Source organism: Galeopterus variegatus, unplaced genomic scaffold, assembly GCF_000696425.1.
Source record: "Galeopterus variegatus unplaced genomic scaffold, G_variegatus-3.0.2 Scaffold1344, whole genome shotgun sequence".
Lineage (NCBI taxonomy): Eukaryota > Metazoa > Chordata > Mammalia > Dermoptera > Cynocephalidae > Galeopterus > Galeopterus variegatus.
Genome location: NW_007727455.1, coordinates 88,655 through 112,147, shown reverse-complemented (window position 1 = coordinate 112,147; position 23,493 = coordinate 88,655). Strand labels below are relative to the sequence as shown.

General features: G+C 48.8%; 1 protein-coding gene and 1 pseudogene across 1 annotated transcript in view; both read left to right on the top strand.

The window, feature by feature from the left end:
* Positions 1 to 23,493, top strand: part of BRD4 (bromodomain containing 4) — a 53,059-nt gene that overhangs the window by 2,831 nt on the left and 26,735 nt on the right. The window contains exons 2-9 of the mRNA XM_008576403.1: positions 3,680 to 3,835; positions 3,964 to 4,067; positions 13,493 to 13,811; positions 17,624 to 17,761; positions 19,015 to 19,150; positions 20,992 to 21,281; positions 21,849 to 22,211; positions 23,176 to 23,304. Coding sequence (XP_008574625.1) covers positions 13,527 to 13,811; positions 17,624 to 17,761; positions 19,015 to 19,150; positions 20,992 to 21,281; positions 21,849 to 22,211; positions 23,176 to 23,304 — 1,341 coding nt within the window. The 5' untranslated portion in view covers positions 3,680 to 3,835; positions 3,964 to 4,067; positions 13,493 to 13,526. The remainder of the gene's footprint in view (positions 1 to 3,679; positions 3,836 to 3,963; positions 4,068 to 13,492; positions 13,812 to 17,623; positions 17,762 to 19,014; positions 19,151 to 20,991; positions 21,282 to 21,848; positions 22,212 to 23,175; positions 23,305 to 23,493) is intronic.
* On the top strand, positions 9,990 to 10,666 carry LOC103593433 (annotated as a pseudogene).

The following is a 23,493-nucleotide window of genomic DNA, read 5'->3' as shown; positions in this document are numbered from 1 at the left end:
TGCGATCCGTTGCCGGTCACGAAAAAAAGACAAAAAGGAAAAAAAAAAAAGTAAGTTGATTTAAAGCACAGGTTGATCTTTAGGTGATGAAAGTAGTGGGTGTGGGACTGACTGGGGTCTAACCAGCCCTGAATGTGTAGTGGTCTGGGTCCCTGTGGCCCAAAGCCCAGTTTCTAAAATGCCTACCTCTGGACTCTTAGACAGTGAAACCTTCTAAATCTTCACAGCACTGGCCTGTTAACTGAGTTGGTTAGAACTCAGTGTTATAAAACCAAAAGTCAAGGATTTGGATCCCCATACTGACCAGCCGCCTCCCAAAAAGAATGTTCATAGTAAGGCCAGCACTGACCTCATGTGGCACTTGAGCATCATAATGTGGCTAGTGCAGCTGAGGAACTGAATTTTTAATTTTATTGAATTCTGATTAATTTTAAAAACTGCTGTTTAGTTATTGGAGAATTTTAGATGTGTTTGGGACACCTTGGATATGGAAATCTACTTTTTCAACTGCAAGTTTTATGAAATCTAAATACAGATCAAATATTTTGGATGGGAATTTAGCACCTGAATTGAGATGTGCTGTAGGTGTGGAGTGCACATTTGGATTTCAAAGACTTCATACAAGAAAAAAAAGTTAAATATCTCAGTTTTTTATCGTGATAACATGTTGAAGTGACGTTTTGGATATATGAGGATCAATGAAATATCCTATTACCTTCACTTGTTTCTTTTTATGTAATTGTGGCTATTAGAAATGTAAAATTGCAAGAGTTGCCACATTGGATTTCTGTTGGACACAGCAGATATGGTGCAAGTATGGAGTTGCACTTCCTCAGTACAGCAGCCCACACTGATACCCTCCGCCTGGTCCTCCTCTTACTTCCCTTTCTGTGCTGCTGAACTTTTGGGCCCTGTTGGGTTTTGGTGAATTCTTGACTGGAGTTTTTCTCCTCTGTCAAAATGAGGCCTCAGGCCTATGATTACCCTGGTGCCTGCTCGCGGCCTTGGCACAGGGCTGTGTTGGCTCCTCCAGTGAGTGCTAGGCTGGTGGAGGGACAGGGCTCTGCTATGTCTTTTACCTGCTGGGAGTTGGAGGGGGACAGGACTGATTTGTGTTACTAGATATGTGGGAAGAAGCTTCTCTCTTCCTGTCTGGCTTTTGGCCCCTGGTCCTCAGACAGGACTGAGGCATCAGAAGCATTGATGGGAGGGCATTGGGACTTGGGAGAAGGTAGTGGGGGCACTCGCTCAGCTTGGCTCCCTTCTCAGATGAGACATGCCAAGCATGGCATCTAGGAGAACTTGGAGAGTGATTTCAGAGAGCTGGGGAAGGGCCATAGGCCTCATGCTGTCTGCCCAGTGTGTGGGTCTCTGGCTTTCCCTGTGCATGCCTCATAAACCAGTTACTAAATCCAGGCTGGGTGCCTTTCTAACTAAGATGTATGTGTCTTCTGGTGTATTTTGTGCCCCGACCCACCCCGGCCATGGAACTCTCCTCAAAGTATTTTTTTTTTTTTCCTTTTTGTCTTTTTTCGTGTCCGGCAACGGATCGCAACCCTCAGTGTCGCGCCCGCACCGGACCGGACCGGCAACGGGATCACAACCCTCGGTGTTGCACCCGCACCTCGCTCAGCCAGTGAGCAGGAACCAGTCTGTATGTGGGATCCGAACCCTCGGCGGGAGCGCCGCCGCACTCCCAAGCGGCGCACTGTAGCAGTGCGCCACCGGGCCGGCCCTCAAAGTATTTTTTTCCTTTCTTCTTGATTGAAAACTGTATATGTGTCATTTCAGGAAGTTGGGAAACAGAGTGTATAAAGGAGAAAATTAAAATTAGCCAAAGATACCTGTTATTTTGCCATCTCTTTTCCATTCAGGAATGTGCATGTGTGCACATTTTCATTCAGTCACTCATTCTGTACACTAGACCGTGATTATGTTCGTAAAGCTTCATATGTGATGAACATTATTTCCACATCCTTAATTTTTTACCTTATTAATACGAAGGTGGTGAGGACTTCCAGGGAATGCTGTAGGTCCATTAGGTCCATTGGGACACTTCGTGACCTGGGTTTTGGTTTCTGTTGGGCTAAAAGCCCTTCACCAGTGAGTGGCTCTTCCTCCTAAGTGGACTTGAAGGACAAGCTGACCACATCTGCAGGGGAGTAAACTTAGGCTGTATGATGGACTCTTAAGTCTGCAAGATGCCAGCCTGGCTGCATCTAAGGCCCTCGTGGGGCACAGCACCCAGGACTGGCTCTGCCAGTGGCTGCCACCTGCCTGCAAGGGCTGAAGACAAGAGAAAGGGGATGACAGGTGAGCCCTACAGGGAGATGAGATGCATTTTGTGTCGTTTACCCTTTTTTTCTCTCCAGTATCTCCATCCACTTTCTTGTAGTGTCAGAGTTGGGGTGCTTGACTGCTGTGGGTTATGTACTTTGTGGAAATTAGGTGGAAGTAATGGCGAACAGGAACATCAGTTCTCACAAAGTGATAGATCCCTGCCAAGTTCTTTGCTTCCTTAGCTGTTGTCATCTGAAATGGTGTGGATTTTCTGTTCGGCTCCTTTGCATTTTGAAAGTTACTGAGATTGAGAAGGTGGATGTCAGTTATTTCAGTCTAAGCGTCTGTGTCAAACTGATTCAGTTACGTTGTCTGGGCAGAAGTAGACATTGAATGTTTGCTGAGGGAATCCTGGCAGTGCATGGAGGTGCTTGTCTGGGTGGTTTACTCTTACCTGAGAGGAGAGAAACCTGAAAGGAAGTCAAGGCTGCATGGAAGATGGGGCGCCTTGGCCTGTTTCCCTAGGACTGCATTGACTGTCAAAGGCATCTATGAAGATGTAGGAACAGCCCTTTCTATACCCTTTGGGGTATGTATCAGATATGAATCTGGCAGTTTAGACATGGCTCTCTCACTGACTCGTCTTCTTTGCACCTGGGGTCAGTCTTCAGTTCCCGCTTTATAAACAAGAGACTCGGGGTCTTTCCAGATCTAACATTAATTGTATCACTTTCTGTGTTCCTTTTCTTTGAGAAAAGTGATACTCTGTCTCCCCCTCCAAGGTTTGGGTTCTGTACTGGATGAGAGCTGAGACAAGGTGAGAGGAAAAGTCATCTTTCTTGGAGCCACTTCTTAAGAGTGCCTGGATATTGACTGATGTAACCTTGTTTTTTTCAGATCTTTCTTTTAAAATTCAGCTTTACAGTGAAGGCCCGAGGATATAGTTGAAGAAAGGGTCAGTCCATTAACATCATCTCTTCATCGTGGCTCTGGTGTCTCTAAACTCTGAGTCTGTGTGGCCTTGTTCTTCCTGATATGTCTGTTCTTGGCTCCTTGGCATGTCTGCTCTGGGCCGTCAAAAGCCTAGTATGCCTTTCCCTCTAGTCTTGGCTAAAGGGATCAGTGTCAGGGTCATTGTGTCTCTGGAAGCACTTGTGCTATTCCTGTTCCCTTTTGTCCCCAGTGAGCACAGGCAGGTCCTGGTGATGCCTTTGAGTCATGTTGTCTCAGCCACTGCTCTGTTGCTTTGAGAAGAAACTTAGAGGCATGATGTGCTCTTCCTTGCTCATCTAAGCGGCTTCCCAGTTGATGAAATTGTAGAAAAGTTGATTGGAATGTCACCTTTCCCACTTGTGGATCTGTTCACAAGTTCAATGTTGTACTCACTTGTATGTGACAGGCCTTACTGTGCTGAGCTGATGGGTCCTGGAGTGTTTCAGCCACAGGCAGAATGGCTGTAGGCTGGGTGGATTGCTCAGTATCTGCATTTTGTTCATCGCCCTCTAACCGGCCTTCCAAGTATCCAAGCAGCCTGGCCTTGATCACACGTGTGGAGGTTGGTACTAGCATGTTGCCCTTGTGTTTGGTGTGTTGCAAGTGCCATAGTTGTCTTTTTTTGTATTTTAAAATTTTGTTCATGAAGATCGTGAACTTTGTTTTTATCCTTCTGTTGGAAATGAGAAGATTTCAGAAGACCACTGTGATGTCCTCCTCAGGAGCTTTCTGGTCTACACCAAGCCCAAGATTGTACTGTCAACCTAGTTGGACTAAACCTAGTTTGACTAAAGGTAGGTTTATCATTTTTAGACTTTTTCCTCATTTCAGTTCTTTATCAGCATCATCTCCCACTCTTGCTGCCTGGCAGATTCTTTTATTCTTCAGGACCCCTGCATTTCCTTTCTAGTTAGGAAACCCTCCTCTAAGAATAGGAAAGAAAGTGCCCAGCCTCACTGCCAGCCTCGGTGTTGTGATCAGTACCACTTTCTGGTTATCTCGGAGTTTGTCTCTAGAAGCAGGATTTTTCTGCATGAATTAACAGTCCTATTACATTGTGTTTGATATTACGTTGTAGATTAATTTCAGTGCCCCATACCCCTGCACCAGCTGTTGGGAAATGAATAACTGAAAAGGTGTAAGGTGAAGACAGGTAAAGGAGATGGAATAATTGCTTTAAAAGAGGCAACCATAAGAAAATGTCATTGCCACAACCTGAGACCTACTTGGCTCAGTCTGAGTCAGTGGAAATACGTAGTTTGAATTAATGACACTGTATTTCTATCATAATCTTCCAACCTCTAATTTGGGAATTTAACCAGAGCAGTGCCTTAGAGGCCAGCTCACCAAGTTGAAAGGCAGATGGACAGATAGACACCAACAAAGGCCAGCAGGGGCTTGTGAAAGGAGGCAGATTGCAAAGGGGCTGGGCTGTTTTACGTATGTGTTGGCTGGGTGGTTTTTCAGTGTAAACAGATATAGTCATCCACAGACCTGCCACCATATCCCACTTGAGTCTGTGTTTCTGTGTGCCCAGTCACATGCGAATCATTACCATGTTTCATCTGTGATTTTTGCATTCTGCTTTTCTCATGCAACATTTTATCACATGTGTTTCTCTCGACTTCACAAACTCTGGAAATCTGTGGAATAGGGGTTACAGACTATGGCTAGCAGGCCAATTTGTGTTTTATTGGCACACAGCCGGGCTCATTGGTTTAAGGGTTGTCTGTGGGTGCTTTTGTGTTACAGTGACGGCAGAATGGAATATTTCAACAGACTGTCCTGCACAGCTGACAGTATTTACTCTCTGGCCTTTTATAGGAAAAGTAGCCTAGTCTGTCCCTGTTGGAATATGTTTTAGCCTAACAGTTTTGGTCTTTTTCACATGAAAGTTTGGTTTGGTTTTGTTTTTACTCTATGTTTCTCACAGGAACATTTTAAATTCACAAATCCATCCACCCAGATTTAACTATCAGCACCGTGACATAACCCGTATGTAACAGTGGAACCTTTCACTGTACCTGAGGTGCTCATCATTCCAGCTGCTGGCAGCTTTTGCAGGGAAAAGATGGTGCAGCATTCTCAGTGCCCCTAGTTCATTTGACCTGTGGATTTTGGTTTATAAAGCAAAGAGACTAGAATTCTGGTTGTCAGGGTCTTGGCCTCCCCAGTCCCCTGGTCCTCATGGCTGCAAGGTCCTTGTGTATCCCCTCCAGTGGGGGACAGAGAGCTCGAGTGTGTCTCACTCCCCTGGCAGGAAGGCCAGCTTATCTCCCCCTTGGCCTCTGATTGAAGGCGGGCTGCAGCGTCTGAGGTACTGCAGCGTCTGAGGTGATGGGTCTCTACCTGGCAGGTTCAAGGGGGCTGGGGCAGGGTGTATACAAGCTGCAGGAAGGAGCATCAAGGCTCTAAGAGCTGCTTTAGTGCACGGCCGCTGGCCTGGCTCCAGGCAGCGCAGTCTGGCTGATGACAAGAGCGCTGTTCTCACCAGCTGCCTGAGCCAGTCAGATGGAAAAGTAATCCTGTTTGTGCTTCCCCCACTGACACAGATTGCACAATTAAACAGGGCCGCCATCAGGAATGTGAAGGAGATGCTGCTCTAGGACCAGGAGTGTAACAGACATTCTGATATGAATATTGTTTAGACAGCATTTCAGCAAAGGTGTTCCTAGGACAGGATAAGATTTGTAAATTGACTAGTATTGAGACATGACCAAGTTCTTACCAAAGTCAGGGTGCCCCATCCCCTTCTCTTTGTTTCTGAGTAGAATCTCACATTTTCCTAAATAATTCTTTATACAAGAGCCTTGCAATTGTGGGGAAATAATCTCTTTCTGAAAGGTATGTGCGACTGTGAACTTTCATGAGAGGCCTGGGAGTCAGCCTTTGCTTAGCATGAAAGATCAAGCCATATACCCTCAGGCCTCTTACTGCTTGCAAGCATAAACAACTTGGTGTCTGCTCCCCTTGCCCCATGGCTTCAGCAGGGAAGTGTGCTTCAGATTTTACCTATCACTTGGGCTGCATCTCATTGCGGACAGATGGTCAAGAGAATGTCTTAGCTATGATTTGTTCACGGGAATGACATGCTTGGGAAATATCACTACTAGAAATCTGACTTGAGACAGCTCATGGGCCACGTGGCTTTCACCTGTTTCTGCAGGGAGGGCAAGCCAGCTGATAGATACAGGGAAGTATGGTGCTGCTGCTGGGCTAGCCAAAGACTTGCTGGGCCCAGCGGCTCTGATTGACCAGGCCTCTGGTCTCTTGTGGTTGCCCCTGTGCTTGGTGAGCAGAGCACTTGAAGCACATGCTGGTTGAAGTGACTTCTAGCTATGCAGACCACTATCCACTCTCCTTCTGTGTCACTGTGGGGATGGTGGTGGTGGTGATGAAGCTGCTGCCTGCTTTGTAGGATTGCTGTGAGGATTAACTAAGCTGATACATAGCATGGGCCCAGAAAGCTGCAGGTATGTACTGATAAGTTTTCCTGGGCCCTGGGAAAGTGTGGTGATGGGTCACTTAAAGCTCTGCTAAGTGCAGTCATGGTATCTCATGAGAGAATTCAGAGAGGATTTCATTAACTAAAACTCATCTCTATGACTGCTCTGGCCTCCCCTGGTGTCTTGTTGTCTGTGTGCTGTGTCACCTCAGGAGGAGGGTGAGTGAATGAACAGGACAGAGTTGAGGCAGGAGAGTGGGCCCACTGGGAGGAAGTAGTTCTGATGAAACTATAGTGCAGAGTATAGCAGGTCACACTGAATCTTCAGAAATTAGCCTATTTCTGGACAGTTGTGTGTGGTCTTTTTCTTTTCCTCTCTTGCGTGCCCTCAGAGCCCCAAACTAAGTCCATCTGCGTTATCTCCACTCCCTCCCCCCTTCTCTGTTTCTTTCTCTTACCTCCTAATCTCCCTTCTTGGTCTGGGAATAGGTCCATCTGGGAACAGGTCGCTCCAGGCCATGCTTCTTATGGTGACAGAAGCCCATCCAGAGAACAAAGCCCATCTAGAGACCCTGAAAGCACCATCAAAGGACAGGAGCCAATTGGGGGTGGGGACGACACAGGGAACTGCAACTTGATAGAGGATACCAACGGAGAGGGCTTGCTGGCACCTCGTTTACAAGTAGGAACTCCATCATTGTGGAAAATGTTTGAACTTTCTGAACTTGTTTTGGACTTTTTGGTTTTCTGTATCTATAGATTTCTAATTTATCTGGACTGTTGGCTAGATTATAAATTAGGCTAAAATGTCAAAGGAAATAAAATATTCTCTGTTGAAAGCTGGGAAACATCACAGTTGTGTTGTTTGTTAAATACTGTCTGTCCTGAAAATTTTCTCAAGTCACTTAAATATGACAGGAGAAAATATCCTTGAAAGCAGCCATGCTTAATCAGATGTCTGTGAACTTAAGGGAAAAAATTTACATTTTTATTTTTGTTAATACAGAGGTTCCCAAACTTTCTCAGCTTACAATATTAAGTGTCTCAGTTTTTTCACTATGCTCATAGACCTAAGGAAATACCCAACAATTTTGTTCATTAGGTAGTTAGGTCCAAACAGCTAAATAAGTACTAATGTCCCAACAACTATGTATCTGTTTGAAAGAAAAACACATACATTGAAAGGATAAATATTCCCGTTTTATCCTTACGTAACCATAGTTACTTCCTAATGGGATGTGTGTACCAGTTGGGCACTGCACAAATGCCTCAAACCTTAAGACCAGATCAGGCTCCACCACCTATATCCCTGTTCACTTTAGCTTTTTATTTTTTTTAAATGGTATTTGCTTTTTATTACAGCACCTGCTGATGAACACCAAGCTTTGCAAGCTGTGATGTTGTTGAGAGGGATATAGTACAGTTTAATGGTGAAAGTATCAGTTGCTGTGCTAATAGTTTCTACAGTGTCCTTCTAGGTTTAACATAACATCCCAGGGCGCCTTGGCCCCCAGTTTGGGAATCGTGGTACTAACTAATCTCGCTTCATCCTTTTTTCCTTATTCCTCTAAACTAGGCACATGTTATAGGATTTCTGCTGGGAGTAGATTCAAAAATAGGACATTCAGTGGGATCATGTTCTTCGGGTTGGAAACAATAGTTGAAATTCTTTTCCTGTCCCTTGACCTTTAGCTAACTCTTAACACATAGAATGGTGGCTCCTGCCTCTTGGCCACAGGTCATTATGAAAATGGAGATGGAAAACTTTGAAGACGACGTGTACTCTGTCACAAGAATCCTGGCTGCCCTGCTTTCAGCTCCTCACATGTAGCTGGTATTTCTCTTGCCTGCAGGCCTTTGTCTGTGCTGTTACTGCCTCGGTCCTGCCTTCCTGTCTCATCACAGTAGTGCACCCCCTCCCCCAGCCCCTCCCAATCTCATTCTCTGTCCCTCCTTCAGGAATGCTGCGCTGTCCTCCAGATCAGGGAAGGTCCCTCTTTCCCTGTCTGTGGCCAGAGCAGCCTGGCCCTTCTTCACAATATTCATCCCAAGCATCACTTAATCACTCAGGCAAATGTCGTGTCAGCTGCTGAGTCCAGGGCCTGACACATAAGGATGTATTACCTGAGTGAGTGACTGACTCTGGCAGTCACCACATTGTCCACATGAGAGCACGAGCAGTTTTCCCTTTCCAGAGCTTTGAGATTGAGCTGGAAGCCCCAGAGTGATAATCTGGGTGTGGTCACCGTAGTGCACATCTGCTATGTGCTAGGAGGACAAGAGTGAAATAGATGGGCCTGCTCTCGGGTTCCCAGCTGTGTGCTTGCATGTGAGGCTAATTGTAGAAGCAAGAGAAAGAGACCAGGGAAGCACCAGGTGCTGTGGGCCAGTGTGTATGTGTGCACCTGTGTGTCCTGGCAGCAGAGTTAGCAAGTGAAAGGCTTGAAGGTGACAGGGATGGGGGCTGTGTTGTTTGGAGCATAGATGCTGGGGCCTGCAGCAGCAGTGGAGAAGAGGCAATCACTGTGAGAAGAATTTGGCCAAGGAGACTGACCTAGTCAGTTCTGTCTGTGCCTTATAAGAGTCATCCGGCTCTCACATAGAAAATTTCTTACTGGCGCCTTTCTTCCTTGGCACATAACAGACTGGAAGAAGTTCTGGTTGGGTTTCCTTGTAATATGAATGGGTTCTTGAAGTTTCCCTAAGATTTTACTTTCCTGTGGTCACAGGAAGGCTGAGTCATGAAATGCAAGCTGTCAGGCATAGCAGCATTGCGTTGGGTCAGAGTGTGGCCTCTCCAGGTGCGGGTGCTGTGCAGGCCCAGAGTGGGTGCAGAACAGGAGTCTTGGACATCTCATATTAATCCCCCTTGTGAGGGCCATTGATGTCACCTGTCACTGGTGTCCTCAGAGCCTCCTAAAAAACTTTGAGGCATTTGTGTCTCCCAGGTTTGTCTCATCTGTTGAGCATGTCCTGTCTTCTCATTTGAACTGACAACCTTCAGCAATTTCTTTTGTCAAAGAATTGACCTCAGTCATTATGAGTATGTAGATCTTGTGCCTACTTTTTCATGTTAGTTAAGGTTGGCGACCAGCCTGTCTCAACTGTCTGTGTTGGATCCTTGTGGGGTATGTGTTCAGCTCGCTAGTGGGGATTTCCTTGGCTCAAAGGCCACCTGAAACCGCACAGGAGTCAGATGCCAGTCTGGGCCACCCTGGCTGCTTAGACCTGATCTTTCTATTTCCCAGGTAAATTACTTAACTTCTCTTTTTGCCTTGGTTTCCTTATCTGTAAAGTGAAGATGAGGTACCCCCACTTTAAAAGCCCTCCACATGGTACTTTAAAGCACCAAGATGAAGCAAAGTTAGAGAGTCAGGTTTTCCGGAGCAAAATCTCCGTTTACCTTGTGAATAGAAAATTCACCTTCCTTGGCTCAAGGGCCTGTGGGGCCTGGTGTGAAGATGAAGAAGAAGGGTGGTCACTGGTACCGAGCAAGAGTCCTCCTTGTGTTCCTTGGCTTTACTGTAATTCCCTTTGGAAAGAGAGAAGGTGTAGCCCAGCCCCCAAAACTCCAGAAGCCAGTTACCTTGACTTCATCTTGCCTCAGGAACATTGCTTAGAGATTTCCAGAATGTCATTGCTTAATGGAAAATTTATGGAGTTGCTTCCTCTTTGTGGGATGAGCTTGGCTGGAACCCCTGGTGGCTTGTGGCTGACATGTTCTGCTGCTCTGGGGTGGGAGCTTCTCCACCAAGATGGGGCTGCCCCCAGCCTCCTGTTTCTCACCTGACGTGTTCGGTGCACAGTATCTGCTGTGTGTTTCCTGAGCTGCTTTCTAGGGGAAATCTAATAGTAGAAACCAAACCGCATGTCATTCTTCAGCCTCACTCACTGCACCCTCCCTCCCAGGCTCCAGCTTCTCCAGTGCATCAGGGCCTCCCTTTGTGATATAGCCATGTTACACTTGTCCCCTTCGGTCCCTCTGGAAATGTTGGTCCTGCTGCATAGAAGCCCTCTCCCAGCAGACTCCAGGCGTCCTTAAACTCTCCTTATGCATTTTCTTTTTCTGTGGTGCTGCCCTTCTATCAGTACATCCAGCCAGTCACTTAATGTGTCCTGTATTTTCTCTGTTCTTGACCAAGGCTCCTGGCAAGCTGTCACGTGGATGGTATCATTCTTCCCTCTGTCTTCTCCTGTCTCACTGGCCCCCACCTTCAGTTTCTGTGGTTGCTATTGAAATGATTACTCTCTTCCACTTAGCCATGGAGGATTTGAGAGAGAACGCTCTGCTGTGTCATCCTTTGACCATCTTTCCCAGCAGTTTCCTGCAAACTTGCCTGGTCCTTCTGGTTTCTCAACCACGACGAGCCTGCAGCCCGCAGCCCGCAGCCTGCAGTCAGCTCTGGCTGGCTCCCTGCACCTCTAGACACCTAATGGGCGCTGCTGTAGCACACCCTCCCTTCAGCTCAGTGATGTTTTTGTGCAGGTGACACTAGTGTGTTTTTCTCTACAGTGCTGTCTTCTCCTCTCAGCTAAAGGATTAATGAATTATTCAGGTTTTTAAAAGAAAGCGATTCTCGTTCCCTCTCTGAATGGGAAAGACGCACTTTTTTTTTTCCCTATTTTTTTTTTAAAGATGACCAGTAAGGGGGTCTTAACCCTTGACTTGGTGGTGTCAGCACCATGCTCTCCCAAGTGAGCTAACTGGCCATTCCCATATAGGGATCCGAACCCGTGACCTTGGTGTTATCAGCACCACACTCTCCCAAGTGAGCCATGGGCCAGCCCATGAGACACACTTTTAAATCTCTTACCTGTTTAGTGAAAAAGAAGGGAAAGAACACAGCCCCTCCTCTTAAAGTAAGGATTTAGTTCTCACACTGAATCCATGAGATCCAGAGTACAGTGTCTTTGTCGCTGCCAATTGTTGACTTCTGTGTTGGATTCATACCCTGTGTCCCCTTCAGAGTCTTGCATGAAGTGGCCTTAGGCTCCCGCATGGGTGCGCTCCCTGTGGCAGCCTCTCCTTCAGAGCAGCACTCTCTTCTTGCCTTACTCTAACCATATGATAGCTGTACCTGCAGTCAGCCAGAGCTCTGTGGAAGGAAGAAGCTGGTTCTCTGGAGATGTTAGTTTTCCAGCGCCTTGTCATCCCTTGAGCTCACCCTGCAGCCAGGACCCGTGTGCAGGGCAGTCATCCAGCCTGCTGTGGGCCCTAACCATGGACTATAAGGTGCTTTATGTAGCAAGTTCTCCCCTGGTGCTTTTGAAATATGATAGTTTGCCAGAACTGCTTTTACAAAAAGGCTTGCAGGAGCCTTGGTTTAGATTCTACTCGGACTGAATTATAAAGTAATTCATTGACAACTAGAAGGCCTGATATGTGCAAGGCATAAATCTGCTTCTAGACCCATTAAGTGAATGCCAGAGTGAAAGCTGATACAGAGCCAGCTAGCCTGCCTTGTCTTTTCTTGTCCCTTCCACCTGCCAGAGACCTGTGGTCCTAAATTAAAATCTGTCCCCCTTTCCTAAGCCCTTGCCTGACTTCCTCAGCTAAAAAGGTTTTCTTTTCTCCACTGAACTTCACTGACCTAAGTTTGTTACTAGAAGTGCTTGTGAGATACAGGCAACCCCTAGCTGACAAAATCTTTCTTAACTGCTGGGACTGAGTTTCAAGCTGGTCGTACTTTTTCTAGCCTGTAGAAGAGTGACATAAACAGGCAGTATACAAAAAGGCGATGCAAACGGCAGTATGCATTTGAGCAGATACTTCTCATTAAAGAGGAGTGTGGGAACTCTGGGCACCGTGAGGTAAGAGGTGGGCTGGTGCATTTATGGAGGGCAGTTTGGTAATAAAAACGTGTGTACCCCTGACCTGAGGTTGTACATCTTAGAATTGGTCCCATTGGAATAACTGGATAAGTACACAGAGTCGCCCTTGTGAGGATGCCTGTGGCAGGGTTTGCAGAGTTGGCATGGCCCTCTGCAGAAGTCATTCAGATGAGGGGAGGGCACCAGACAGAGTGCTGAGACAGGTACTGACAGCAGGGGCCTGTGTTGCCACAGGAGGCTCCCCTTTCTAGTTGATAAAAATGGTAGGTCGAGTATGGGTTCATTTTTATGTTATCAGCAGTACGCTTGGGGGATTTCTTTCATTAGCAAACATGCATTGTTTAAGTCACCAGGAAAATGTTCTTAGTCATCCTGAGGCTTTCCCCGAGCACTGGGTAGTGGACCGTGTGGGCCATGGAGGGCAGGAGGTCCAGCCTTTTTGCTCCTCCCTGCCTGGCTCTGGCTCACCAAGTGGAAGGAGTGACTTGGCTCGATGTTTTGTGAACCACAAATACAAGAATTTTAATGTAAACGCCATATTTGGCGGCTTGCAAGTCATCCTTTCCCCCATACAGGCAGTGTCTCTTGAAGGCTTCCAGGTGGGAAAGGGAAGGTGCACATTTGTGAAATGTGGCTTTATTGTACCTCCTTCCCCCTGAACTCTGCAGGTCTCAGAGCCCCTGTTGGCTCCTGGTGGGCTCTTGCATCCATGTGCTGCCCCTTGCTGTGGTACGTGATCTCTTTTCCCTGCCGTGTGGCGAGTCTTTGAGAAGAGCAAGCATCAGAACCCTTTTAGTCAGTGCACAGAGTGGCTCCAGCCAAACTGGCCAGTCACCGCCAGGGGAGCTCAGTCCTTGGAGGTCACAGCTGGGGGATGTGTCATTATGAGTGGCACATGTCTGCTGCCTGATCTCTGATGGGGATTTTTCTCTTCCCTTATAGAGTTCCTGGTGAAGAATGTGATGGGATCACTAGCATGTCTGCGGAGAGTGGCCCTGGGACAAGATTGAGAAATCTGCCAGTAATGGGGGATGGACTAGAAACTTCCCAAATGTCTACAACACAGGCCCAGGCCCAACCCCAGCCAGCCAATGCAGCCAGCACCAATCCCCCACCCCCAGAGACCTCCAACCCCAACAAGCCCAAGAGGCAGACCAACCAACTGCAATATCTGCTCAAAGTGGTGCTCAAGACACTATGGAAACACCAGTTTGCGTGGCCTTTCCAGCAACCTGTGGACGCCGTCAAGCTGAACCTCCCTGTGAGTAGCTTGGGCAGGGCCGAGGGCAGCCATCCTCCAGGTCTCCTCCTTCGTGTCTCCGGGTGAGGGCAGACTCCAGAGGAGGATGGAAAAGCATTTGGAGTTGTGGTGAGAGCTTGGGGCCCAGCCCTGAGTGCCAACACCTGTGGGGCTCTTTGAGTAAGCAGTTTCAGCAGTCCTGATGAATCGAAATGGGGAAGGAGAAGGTACAAGCTCATTGCTCAAACAGTAACTTGGGTTCCTGGGGAAATTTGTGTAGAGTTGAAATGAGATGGGGAAGGGATGCTCACAGATATCCTTCCAGTTCCATGGGAAGCTAATGTCAAAGCACTTGGTGGTCCTGGCCCCCTGCCTTTCTCGGCTGTGGTTGGCTGGGCCTGGTAAAGTAGGCATGGTTGGTCAAGCTGTGCTGGAGGTGGACTGGCTAGCTGCAGTGACGGTTGCTAGTATCATCGTCGTCAACCTAGAGCCCAGGGTGGGGAAAAGTAGCAGTTATCTCCCAGGGAACAAGTTCATGGAAGTGGTCTTGGCTGGAGAGAGGGCCAGTTGAGAGGGGACTGTGGCTGCAGCTGCAGCTGCACAGGCCGTGCCTCCCTGGGGAGTAGCTTTACCCTCCCTCCCTTTCATGGCCCAGAGCACTGCTCTTGTTCTTTTGTGCCCCCACTTCTCTTCTCTTTCCCTAGAGAGTTTCTCCCATTTGCCCACATTCCTAGAAGGCAGTTCTGGAAGTGCAACTTGTATCCCAGACTGAACCGCAGGGAGCAGACAGAATAAATGCTTTCATTTTCTTCTTTTCTTTGAAGCATCAAGGACTAATTGTCTTTAAACTGTCCTCTGCTGTTTGCCAAGTCCCATGCACCCCCTGGCAAGTGAATTAGGTGATTGCAGCCACTGACCCAGGCTGGGTCTACAAAGACTAGAACTGCTCGTGTATACACAGGTGGTTTGAGCCTCACCAGGTGTCCACATTCAAGAAGAATGAATGCACCAGTGTGACCCTCCTGGCTTGAAAGCCATGGTGTTTGTGACAACTATCCAGTGCTATCCACTGAATACACGTCATATACACTCGGGGGAAGAGAGTCATGAGGGGGCACTGCAGGTTGGGTAATGAACTGGTTCAAGAAAGGGGTGGAGGCAAAAGAGGGCCACACTTGCCATTGTCTAAGACTGGGCGTGGAGGCAGCCAACTGTGGTGGCCTACAGGTCAGTCAGGAGGCTGTGTGTGGGAGCTTGCTGCACTACTGGCCTCTAGCTGGGCTGTGCAGATCCACCACTGAGAATGACATTCTTAGAGCAAATGGAAGGAACTGAGAGGTTGCATGGGGGTGGGGCGGGGCCTCCAGTGCACTTATGGGGGCGGGAGAGGCCTATAAAAAAGAGCCAAGAGAATCACCAGCAGAGAGCAGTTCCTTAAATTTCCACATCAGAGGCTACAGGGAGGTCAAACAGACGAGGATTCCGACCTGACCATCCTGTTGGCCTTTAGGAGGGCATTGGTGACCTTAGGAAGACGTGACACAGAAGTAGACACCCGATTTGCAACGGTGTGAATGAGAAGGTGAGGATGTGAAGCCACCATTTCAAGAAATTTGGCTTCGAAGGGAAAATATGTCCGGGCCAGACTGGAAGAGGGGTCAGTTTGTTACAGGAAAACACAGAGGGGCCAGAGGTGTGGAGGGCTAAGAGGGTGAAGACAGAGGAGAAGAGGGGCTGGAGGACTTGAGATCTCCAGAAGGCAGCATACCAGTTGAGCCAGAGGGAACAGCACTTGCCAGTGGGGCAGACAGGTGTGAGTGGTTGGTTAGGGCAAGGGGTTGTAAGAGTTCAAGATCAATCTCTGTGAAGTAGAGGCTGAGCTCTCGAGGGTGGCCAGGATCTCCCTGCTCCAGGCAAAATGTGAATACACTTGTCTCTGTGACTCTTGATGTCATCCTCAGCAGCTCTGATGTAGGAAAAAGGGGCCGGTCGGTAGTGGCACTGATCTGATGTGTTCAGAGATGGAAAAGTGAGGAGCCAGGTTGCTGGGCGAGAGTGGTCTCAGGTGTGGTGTGGGCTGACCCAGAGGGGCTGGTCAGTTAGGAGCATTGCCATGCTACAACTCAGTTTTCTGGGACCCCCTCCTTCAGGAGATGTTAATAGTGCCACCAAACTAGTGTTCCTCCTTCTGCTATTTTCTGATGCCTTCTGGATCCTCACATGCATTTTGGCATCTTGTCACACCTGGAAGCCCGCAGCCTTGGCTGTCAGGTTCTCTCCCTCTTCTTCCCACCCAACTTGATCCTGCCTCCTCCCTCCTGCTTGCCTTTGAGCCACCTGACACACTATGGCCAATTCAGATACCATTTTTAGAGACCTTTGACCTCTAGATTTAGAATAAAGTCTTAATTTCCACTGGAGCAGATGTATTTGGACTTAGTTCTCTGGGGAAAGGAGCTCAGACCACAGTGTTGGTGTAGAAAGTCTGATTTGAGACACCCCTCTTAGGTTTCTGCCTGGCCATGTGCAGCCCTTACCAGGGCAGGGCTCTAATCTTTGCCAGGCCTTACATATAAGTGGGTGGCTTTTGTTCCCTCCTCACGGGTGTCAGAGCAACTCAAAATCACACCCCCATACTCCTATTTAGTACTGTCCACCACCATTTCCGGGCAGGACTTCAGTGTTTGCTAAGTGTAGGTCTATCTATCCTCCTCCCTAAAATAGCCTGTCCACCCCAGCCAGCCCATCTGCCATTGGTATCCCATTTGGATGTGGTTCTGATACCTCACGCGAGCTTAATTACAGGAGTGCCTATGCTCAGTGCAGGTGATGGCCTCAGAAAATGCAGTTCTCAACAGCTTGGTCAAGAGACCTGAACTGGACCATCCACTGGGGGCTTGGTGTCTGTGTGCAGCCCCCCAGCCTGATCCTCTGTGGTCCTCCCACCTGGAAACCCAGGCACTGCTTGATCTGCCCCTAATTTTTTTTTTTAATTGTTTAGGCTAGGTTTAGATTTAGAGAAAAGTTGTAAGGATCATACAGTTTGATATTGAGGACTTTAAGACCATCTGTACCTGTCGACTGGCTCCTCCTACTTAGCATTTGGAGAGTAAGATGTTTGAGGATGGGGCTGGCTGATTTTTTTTTTTTTTCTTTTTTTCTTTTACTGAGGATTGTGAAGGCTGACCAGTTCCTCATTTGGCAGTTAACCTGGTTAGTTACTCACCTGTGTCCGGATACTGATGGGTCCTTAGTGGTAGACTGTGTGCAAATAAAAGAAATGGAAGTCCAATGAACTTGACAGGTGGGGATTTGTGCTCCACAGTTGTTCAGTGTGACAGGAAGCAGGGAGTTCAGTTGTTTTGGGTGGTCTCCACACCGGCTCCTGGAAATTTGTATTTTATGGATGTATGAAATTTCAAGTGATGAGAACAAAAAGGACCTGACATGGGTTGTTTTGGTAGATAAGAACTGCTTTTTTAAAGGCTGTATGCTTTTCCCATTATTTATTAAAAATGAAAGGATATTTTAAAAGAAGCATACATTTTGACTAAAAACAACCTATTCCAAGACAGGGCACTTGACAGATTTGCACATTTTCCCTCCAAATTGACACTTAGCATTTAGACATCCGTCTCTCATCCACTTTATCTCTGGGTTCCCTTGAGATCCCTCACTGCTGCAGTGGAAAATTTTCAGTCTGTGCTGTGGCTCCCATCGGTTTAGCTATGGAGTTACCTGCAGTGAAATGGGCAAGACCGACCTGGCCAGCCCACATCCCTGCCATGTGGCTGCTGAGGTAACACTGGCCTTTTGCTCTCTCTGCTTTCCAGGATTACTATAAAATCATTAAAACACCTATGGATATGGGAACAATAAAGAAGCGCTTGGAAAACAACTATTACTGGAATGCTCAGGAATGTATCCAGGACTTCAACACTATGTTTACAAATTGTTACATCTACAACAAGGTGAGCTGTGGAGCAGATGTCCAGCTGCCCGGGGAGGTGAGGAGGAGGTGGCAGCAGGCATGCTAGGAGCCTGTGGGCACTGGTGCTGGGCGCGGCTGGGCTTCTAGTCCAGCAGGAGGAGACTGCTGGAGGTGGAGGTAATGGGACCTGTGGCTGTGTGGTGACGGATATGTTTCTTTTGTGGGGAGGAGAGTGCTGGCCATGTTTAACTTGCAAGCCATCCTTGTTACCTGAACATGTCTAGTAGAGAAGATGTGGAAGTGTAGTGAGGACTCACCACAAAGTACGTGTGGAAGATGTAAATTGTCAGGAAAAAGCCTACTATAGTGTAGCTGTGCAGAGGTGTCCTCAGACAGAAACCACCATGTGAGCTCGGCTGCTCTGTGGGTGATGGTCTCCTGGAACCATGATGGGACCATTGCTAACTCTTGGCCATACAATCATGTATCTCCTGGTCTTACATGTAGACCTGAAGGTCTCTTCCTAACCCCGTAGCCAAACCTTTTGGCTTGGCTGTGCCGTGAAGCCAGATCATTTGTTTACAGTTCAGACCACAGATGTGATTAAAATCAACCCTTTCAAATAGAACGACTCTGGAGGGAGACCCTATACAGAACTCAGCTTTTGACCTGTGCTGGTGTAGTGGGTAAAATTGCCCAGAAGAGATGGGTAGGTGAGTTTCTTGAAGTTTACTGTGTTTTCTTTACAGTGTCAGCTCTCACCATTTAGGTTTAAGTAAAATGTGAAGATCAGACTCTCCGTTTAGAGCTGAGTGGGATCAGTGTGTTATGGACTAGGTGACAGAATGGGGAACCATAAAGCAGTATGAGGTGGGCATTGCCCAGAGCCCTGCCTTGGGAGTGCACTGGGGAGCATTATTGGAGCCTTGCTGAAGTATCTGTGGCAAGATATCCTGTGTCATTCAAGCATTTCCAGTGAAGTTGAGTTGTATCAGGGGAGGGAGGCCCAAACGCAAGGAGGGGCCCCCATCAGCTGAGCTTGGCAGATGCCAAAGACTTTAGGATGGTTTCTTAGGCCAGAGAGGTAGGTATAGGTAGACAGGTGCAGGCTTGATACACCTGTAGGAACACAAGCCTCCATGTTTACCTAGTAGCATAATAGTTGTGGCTCCTTTGAGGTTCACATTGAGGAAGGACCCTGATATGACACTTCATGCCTTGGGGTAGGGCGCCTGTCTGCAGAGGCGGGGAGGGGAGGGCTTTCCAACTCGACCCACGTGTCTCCTCATCCAGCCTGGAGATGACATAGTCTTAATGGCAGAAGCTCTGGAGAAGCTCTTCTTGCAAAAAATCAGCGACCTACCCACAGAAGAAACTGAGATCATGATAGTCCAGGCAAAAGGAAGAGGACGTGGGAGGAAGGAAGCAGGTAGAGTACTGAAGTAGCAAGTGCATCGGCTTTATATTTCCTTGGTCTTTGTCCCTTCCCTTCTTAAGTTCAGTAGAGGAGATGGAGACGTTATATGAGGGTACTTCAAAAAGTTCATGGAAAGATTCATATGATCTTTTAATTCTATCTTTCCATGAACTTCTTGAAGTATCCTTGTATACTGATGACCGTGCTGCTGTTTAGATGTGGTGGGATCATTTTCAGTGTTGGATCTGCCCCACAAGGTTACATGACCCTGTGGCTTCCCCCAAGTAGAAATAACGGGGCCCTCCCTTTTCTGTGGGTGGTTAGTGGACTTAAGTTAGGAAGAAAGTATAATTTTCCAAAGCACTTTGCTGTTATTTGAATCATTCACCCCACCATAAATGGTTTTTGCTTTTCCATTTTCGTGTAAAGAAATTAATCTGACTAGAAGCAATGTTAACTAACAAACACGCTGACCCTAGTGCCTTGAGGTTTGTTGTTTAAATTACCTTAATGCACTTGTGTCAGAGCCATGCTGGCTTTGACACAGTTATCTGAGGCCCAAGTTAAGCCTCCTTCTTATTCTCTGTGTGTCATGCCCTCTCTTCAAGCCCCTACTGTGACACAATTCCAGAGGCCAGCTGGCAGAGAGTTGCCCTGTTAAAGAACCGTTTCTGGCTAGGAAGGAAAACCTCCAACAGCTGCCTTCTATGTTTTGACTTTCACAGCTTCAAGCTGCATAAAAAGATACTTGCGAGTTAGTCCCTGGGTGTGAGTTGTTTGCTTCTCTGAGGAGCAACCTTTCCCCCTCCCTCTGCTCTGAAGTGGTGTTGGAAAGGGGCAGCCAGATCTCCTGCAGTGCCCAGGGGCAATCAAGGAAAACTAGTCTTTTAGGTCATCCCTGGACTGTTAAGTACTAAGTCATGTTCCTTATCCTTACACGAGGAGCCTGGTCCTTGCTCCCGGGGAGCAGGGGTTTGGTCTGCATGCTGGCCAGACACGTCAGTGGCTTCTCTATTCCAGTTCTGGAGAAGCCCAAGAATAATGCCTGGAGAAGGAAAATTGGGAAACTCAGCAGGACCTCACCCTAGCCTCGTGAAGCACATGGGAAGCCTGGGCACTGCCCAAGGGCAGCCCACAGATGAAGGCTGCTTTTACAGAGTTCTGGCTGCCTTTGTCCGTTTTCACGGAGGCCAGTGTGCATGCAAAGGATATAGCAGTCTGTGTCATGCTGCTGGGCTCCAGTACCCTGGCCCACCTGCTCATGTTAGAGCTCTGTTCGTAACTCCTTTTTTTTGGAACTGGCTGGGCATGCCATGTGATCCATGTGTGTTCAGACTCCCTTGCCCAGCTGCAGGGAGGCCGTCTGAGTCAGTCATGAAGGACAGCAGCAGTCCAGCCATCCCCTGTGGTTCTGGGAGGTGGGGGTGTGCCAGTTTCCAGAAATCTTGGTGAGGACAGCCACTGCACTAATGGGAATAAGGACAGCTCTTGCTGGAAGCTGCAAGGAGCGTTTTTCCGCTCTTCCTTGTACTCTCCTGGTACTAACACTAGTGTGTGTTTCCTTCTCCTTTGGCCCAGGCCTCCAGGCTCATGAAGGGGTCTTTGTGCCCAAGTTGGGAACTATGGCCAGGACACCCCAGGAAGTTGGGAAGTGTAGCATGCCACTGTTCTCTGGACCCTGGGGGCAGGTGTACAGCTTTGGCACAGCGAGGTCTGGGGTATGCAGGATGTTCTGTCTCTTAGGCCAGTGCGCCCTGCAGATGTATGCTTGCCTCATGTGGCAGTGTCCCTGCAAATTCAGCCAGCATGTGTCAGCCCAGCCTCTGACTCCCTGTCGTTTTTATGATTGGTAGGGACGACGGCAAAACCCGGCGTCTCCACGCTACCAAACACAACGCAAGCATCAACTCCTCCGCAGACCCAGACCCCTCAGCAGAACCCGCTGCCCGTGCAGGCCACGCCTCACCCCTTCCCTGTCACCCCAGACCTCATCGTCCAGACCCCTGTCATGACGGTGGTGCCTCCCCAGCCACTGCAGACGCCCCCACCGGTGCCCCCCCAGCCTGCACCCCCACCTGCTCCAGCCCCTCAGCCTGTGCAGAGCCACCCACCCATCATTGCGGCCACCCCACAGCCTGTGAAGGTGAGCGTCCTGGGCGCTGGTAGGCTGTTGCCACCAGGGAACAAAGGGCTTACAGGAGACAGGTGGCCCTGTCCTGGCTCCCGGGCACTGGCAGGTGTTTCTGGGGGAATCACACCATGTATAAATCACAGCCCAGAAGCAGCTGTCCTGAGTGAAAGATCCCCTAATAGTGTTACACCTCCTGTGGATCCCTGCCCCCTTCCCATCTCTAACTTAGACTATGCATTTGCAGGTGCCATCTGTGTAGTCTCTGAATCGTGCTCCAGGGGCACTCTAGGAGAGGTTCTGGCATTGAGCAAGAAATGCTCCAGGAGGCTCTTTGGCCTCCAAGTGAGCTGATCCTGCACTCAGTTGTGTGCTTTCTCCTGCTGCTGGCAGGTCCTATCCCAGCTGTAGAGCAGAGTGGTGGGACAGGGTCTCCCTGTCCTCAGTCCTTCACCCATGCATTTATGTTTAGGCCCTGTGCCCTTGTGAGTGTTGGGACCCTAGACCGGGTCTGGCTTCAGGGGTGACCCTGAGGGGCAGCTGTGTGGGCCACCACCCCTGACCGTGCTGTGCTCCTGACAGACAAAGAAGGGGGTGAAGAGGAAAGCAGACACCACCACCCCCACCACCATTGACCCCATTCACGAGCCACCCTCACTGCCCCCGGAGCCCAAGACCACCAAGCTGGGCCCCCGGCGGGAGAGCAGTCGGCCTGTGAAGCCCCCAAAGAAGGATGTACCCGATTCGCAGCAGCACCCAGCACCAGAGAAGAGCAGCAAGGTCTCAGAGCAGCTCAAATGCTGCAGTGGCATCCTCAAGGAGATGTTCGCCAAGAAGCATGCTGCCTACGCCTGGCCCTTCTACAAGCCCGTGGACGTGGAGGCGCTGGGCCTGCACGACTACTGCGACATCATTAAGCACCCCATGGACATGAGCACAATCAAAGTAAGCAGACGTGCCCCTGGGGTGGATGAGTTGGGAGAGGGTGATGAGGCCAGCTGGGCCTCCCTCACCAGGTTTTTGCTTGGACCAGTCTGAGAGGAGGGACCTGGTCTGGGGATTCTGTGAACTGTGTAGCTGTAGAGACTTTTCCCACCCGCCCAAAGAAATCCAGCACCCCCTGCTGGGAGCTGTGGGAACATGCTCCAAGATGATGTGCTTGGCCATTTTGGATGCAGGCAGTGGTGCTTCCTCCTCCCTCATCTGAGGAAAAGCAAGTGAGCCTTCCAGGGCCTTGGGGCCTTGGGGCCTGGTGTCCTCTACCTCCAGAGGCACAGGGTAGATGCTTCAGGAGGGCTAGGGGCTTGGAGCTTGGAGACTGCCAGGCTGTGTGTGATGGAGAGGGCCTTTGCTGCCACCTCTGAGTGGGAAGCACACCGTAGGCACTTCCACCGTAGTGTTTTGAGGCCTTTCTGGCTTTGTTTGTTTTAGTGCTTTTTGCATTTTTCTCCTTCTGGGAGTGGAGTAAGTCTGCCCAAACATGAGACAGGCAGAGCAGGGGATGGTTGCTGTGCCTTGACCAGGGTTGTATGCCATGTCACCAAGACAAGCAAATCAGAAGTGGGCCCAGCCCTCCTTTCTTCATCTTGTCTTCAGTGCTGGCTTAAGTTGTGACTCCTCTCTGGATTCTGTATCCACTTGCCCTTCAGCCAGTCCCTGTGATCCCGGTGGGTGAGTTTAGGGTGCTAGCAGGGCAGTGCCCACCCTGAGACTTGCTGCTGAGTGTCTCCTTGTCCATCTGATGCTGAGGATGGTGGTGATGGCCTGTCCCCCACCAGAGTCTGGACTAAACTGACAGCCACTAAGAATCCATTTTGCTCCTACAGGCAGTCCTCATTTCTGCCACTGGCCATTTCCTTACTGGAACATGGGCAGACAAGGCTAACGGGAACCTGTCTTGTTTTTTCAGTCTAAACTGGAGGCCCGTGAGTACCGAGATGCTCAGGAATTTGGTGCTGATGTCCGATTGATGTTCTCCAACTGCTATAAGTACAACCCTCCTGACCATGAGGTGGTGGCCATGGCCCGCAAGCTCCAGGTGAGGCTCTGGGGAGGGTACGGCTGTCCTGCAGCAGAGCAGGCTGAGGTCCTGGTTGGACCAGACCTCTGTGGGTCTTGGCAGATTTTAATTCTGTCACTTTCCTTGGGATAATGCCATGTTACTTTGGAAAAGTGGATTCAGCTCAGGCTAATGCATACATTTAAAAGTTGGGGTTATTTGATTATT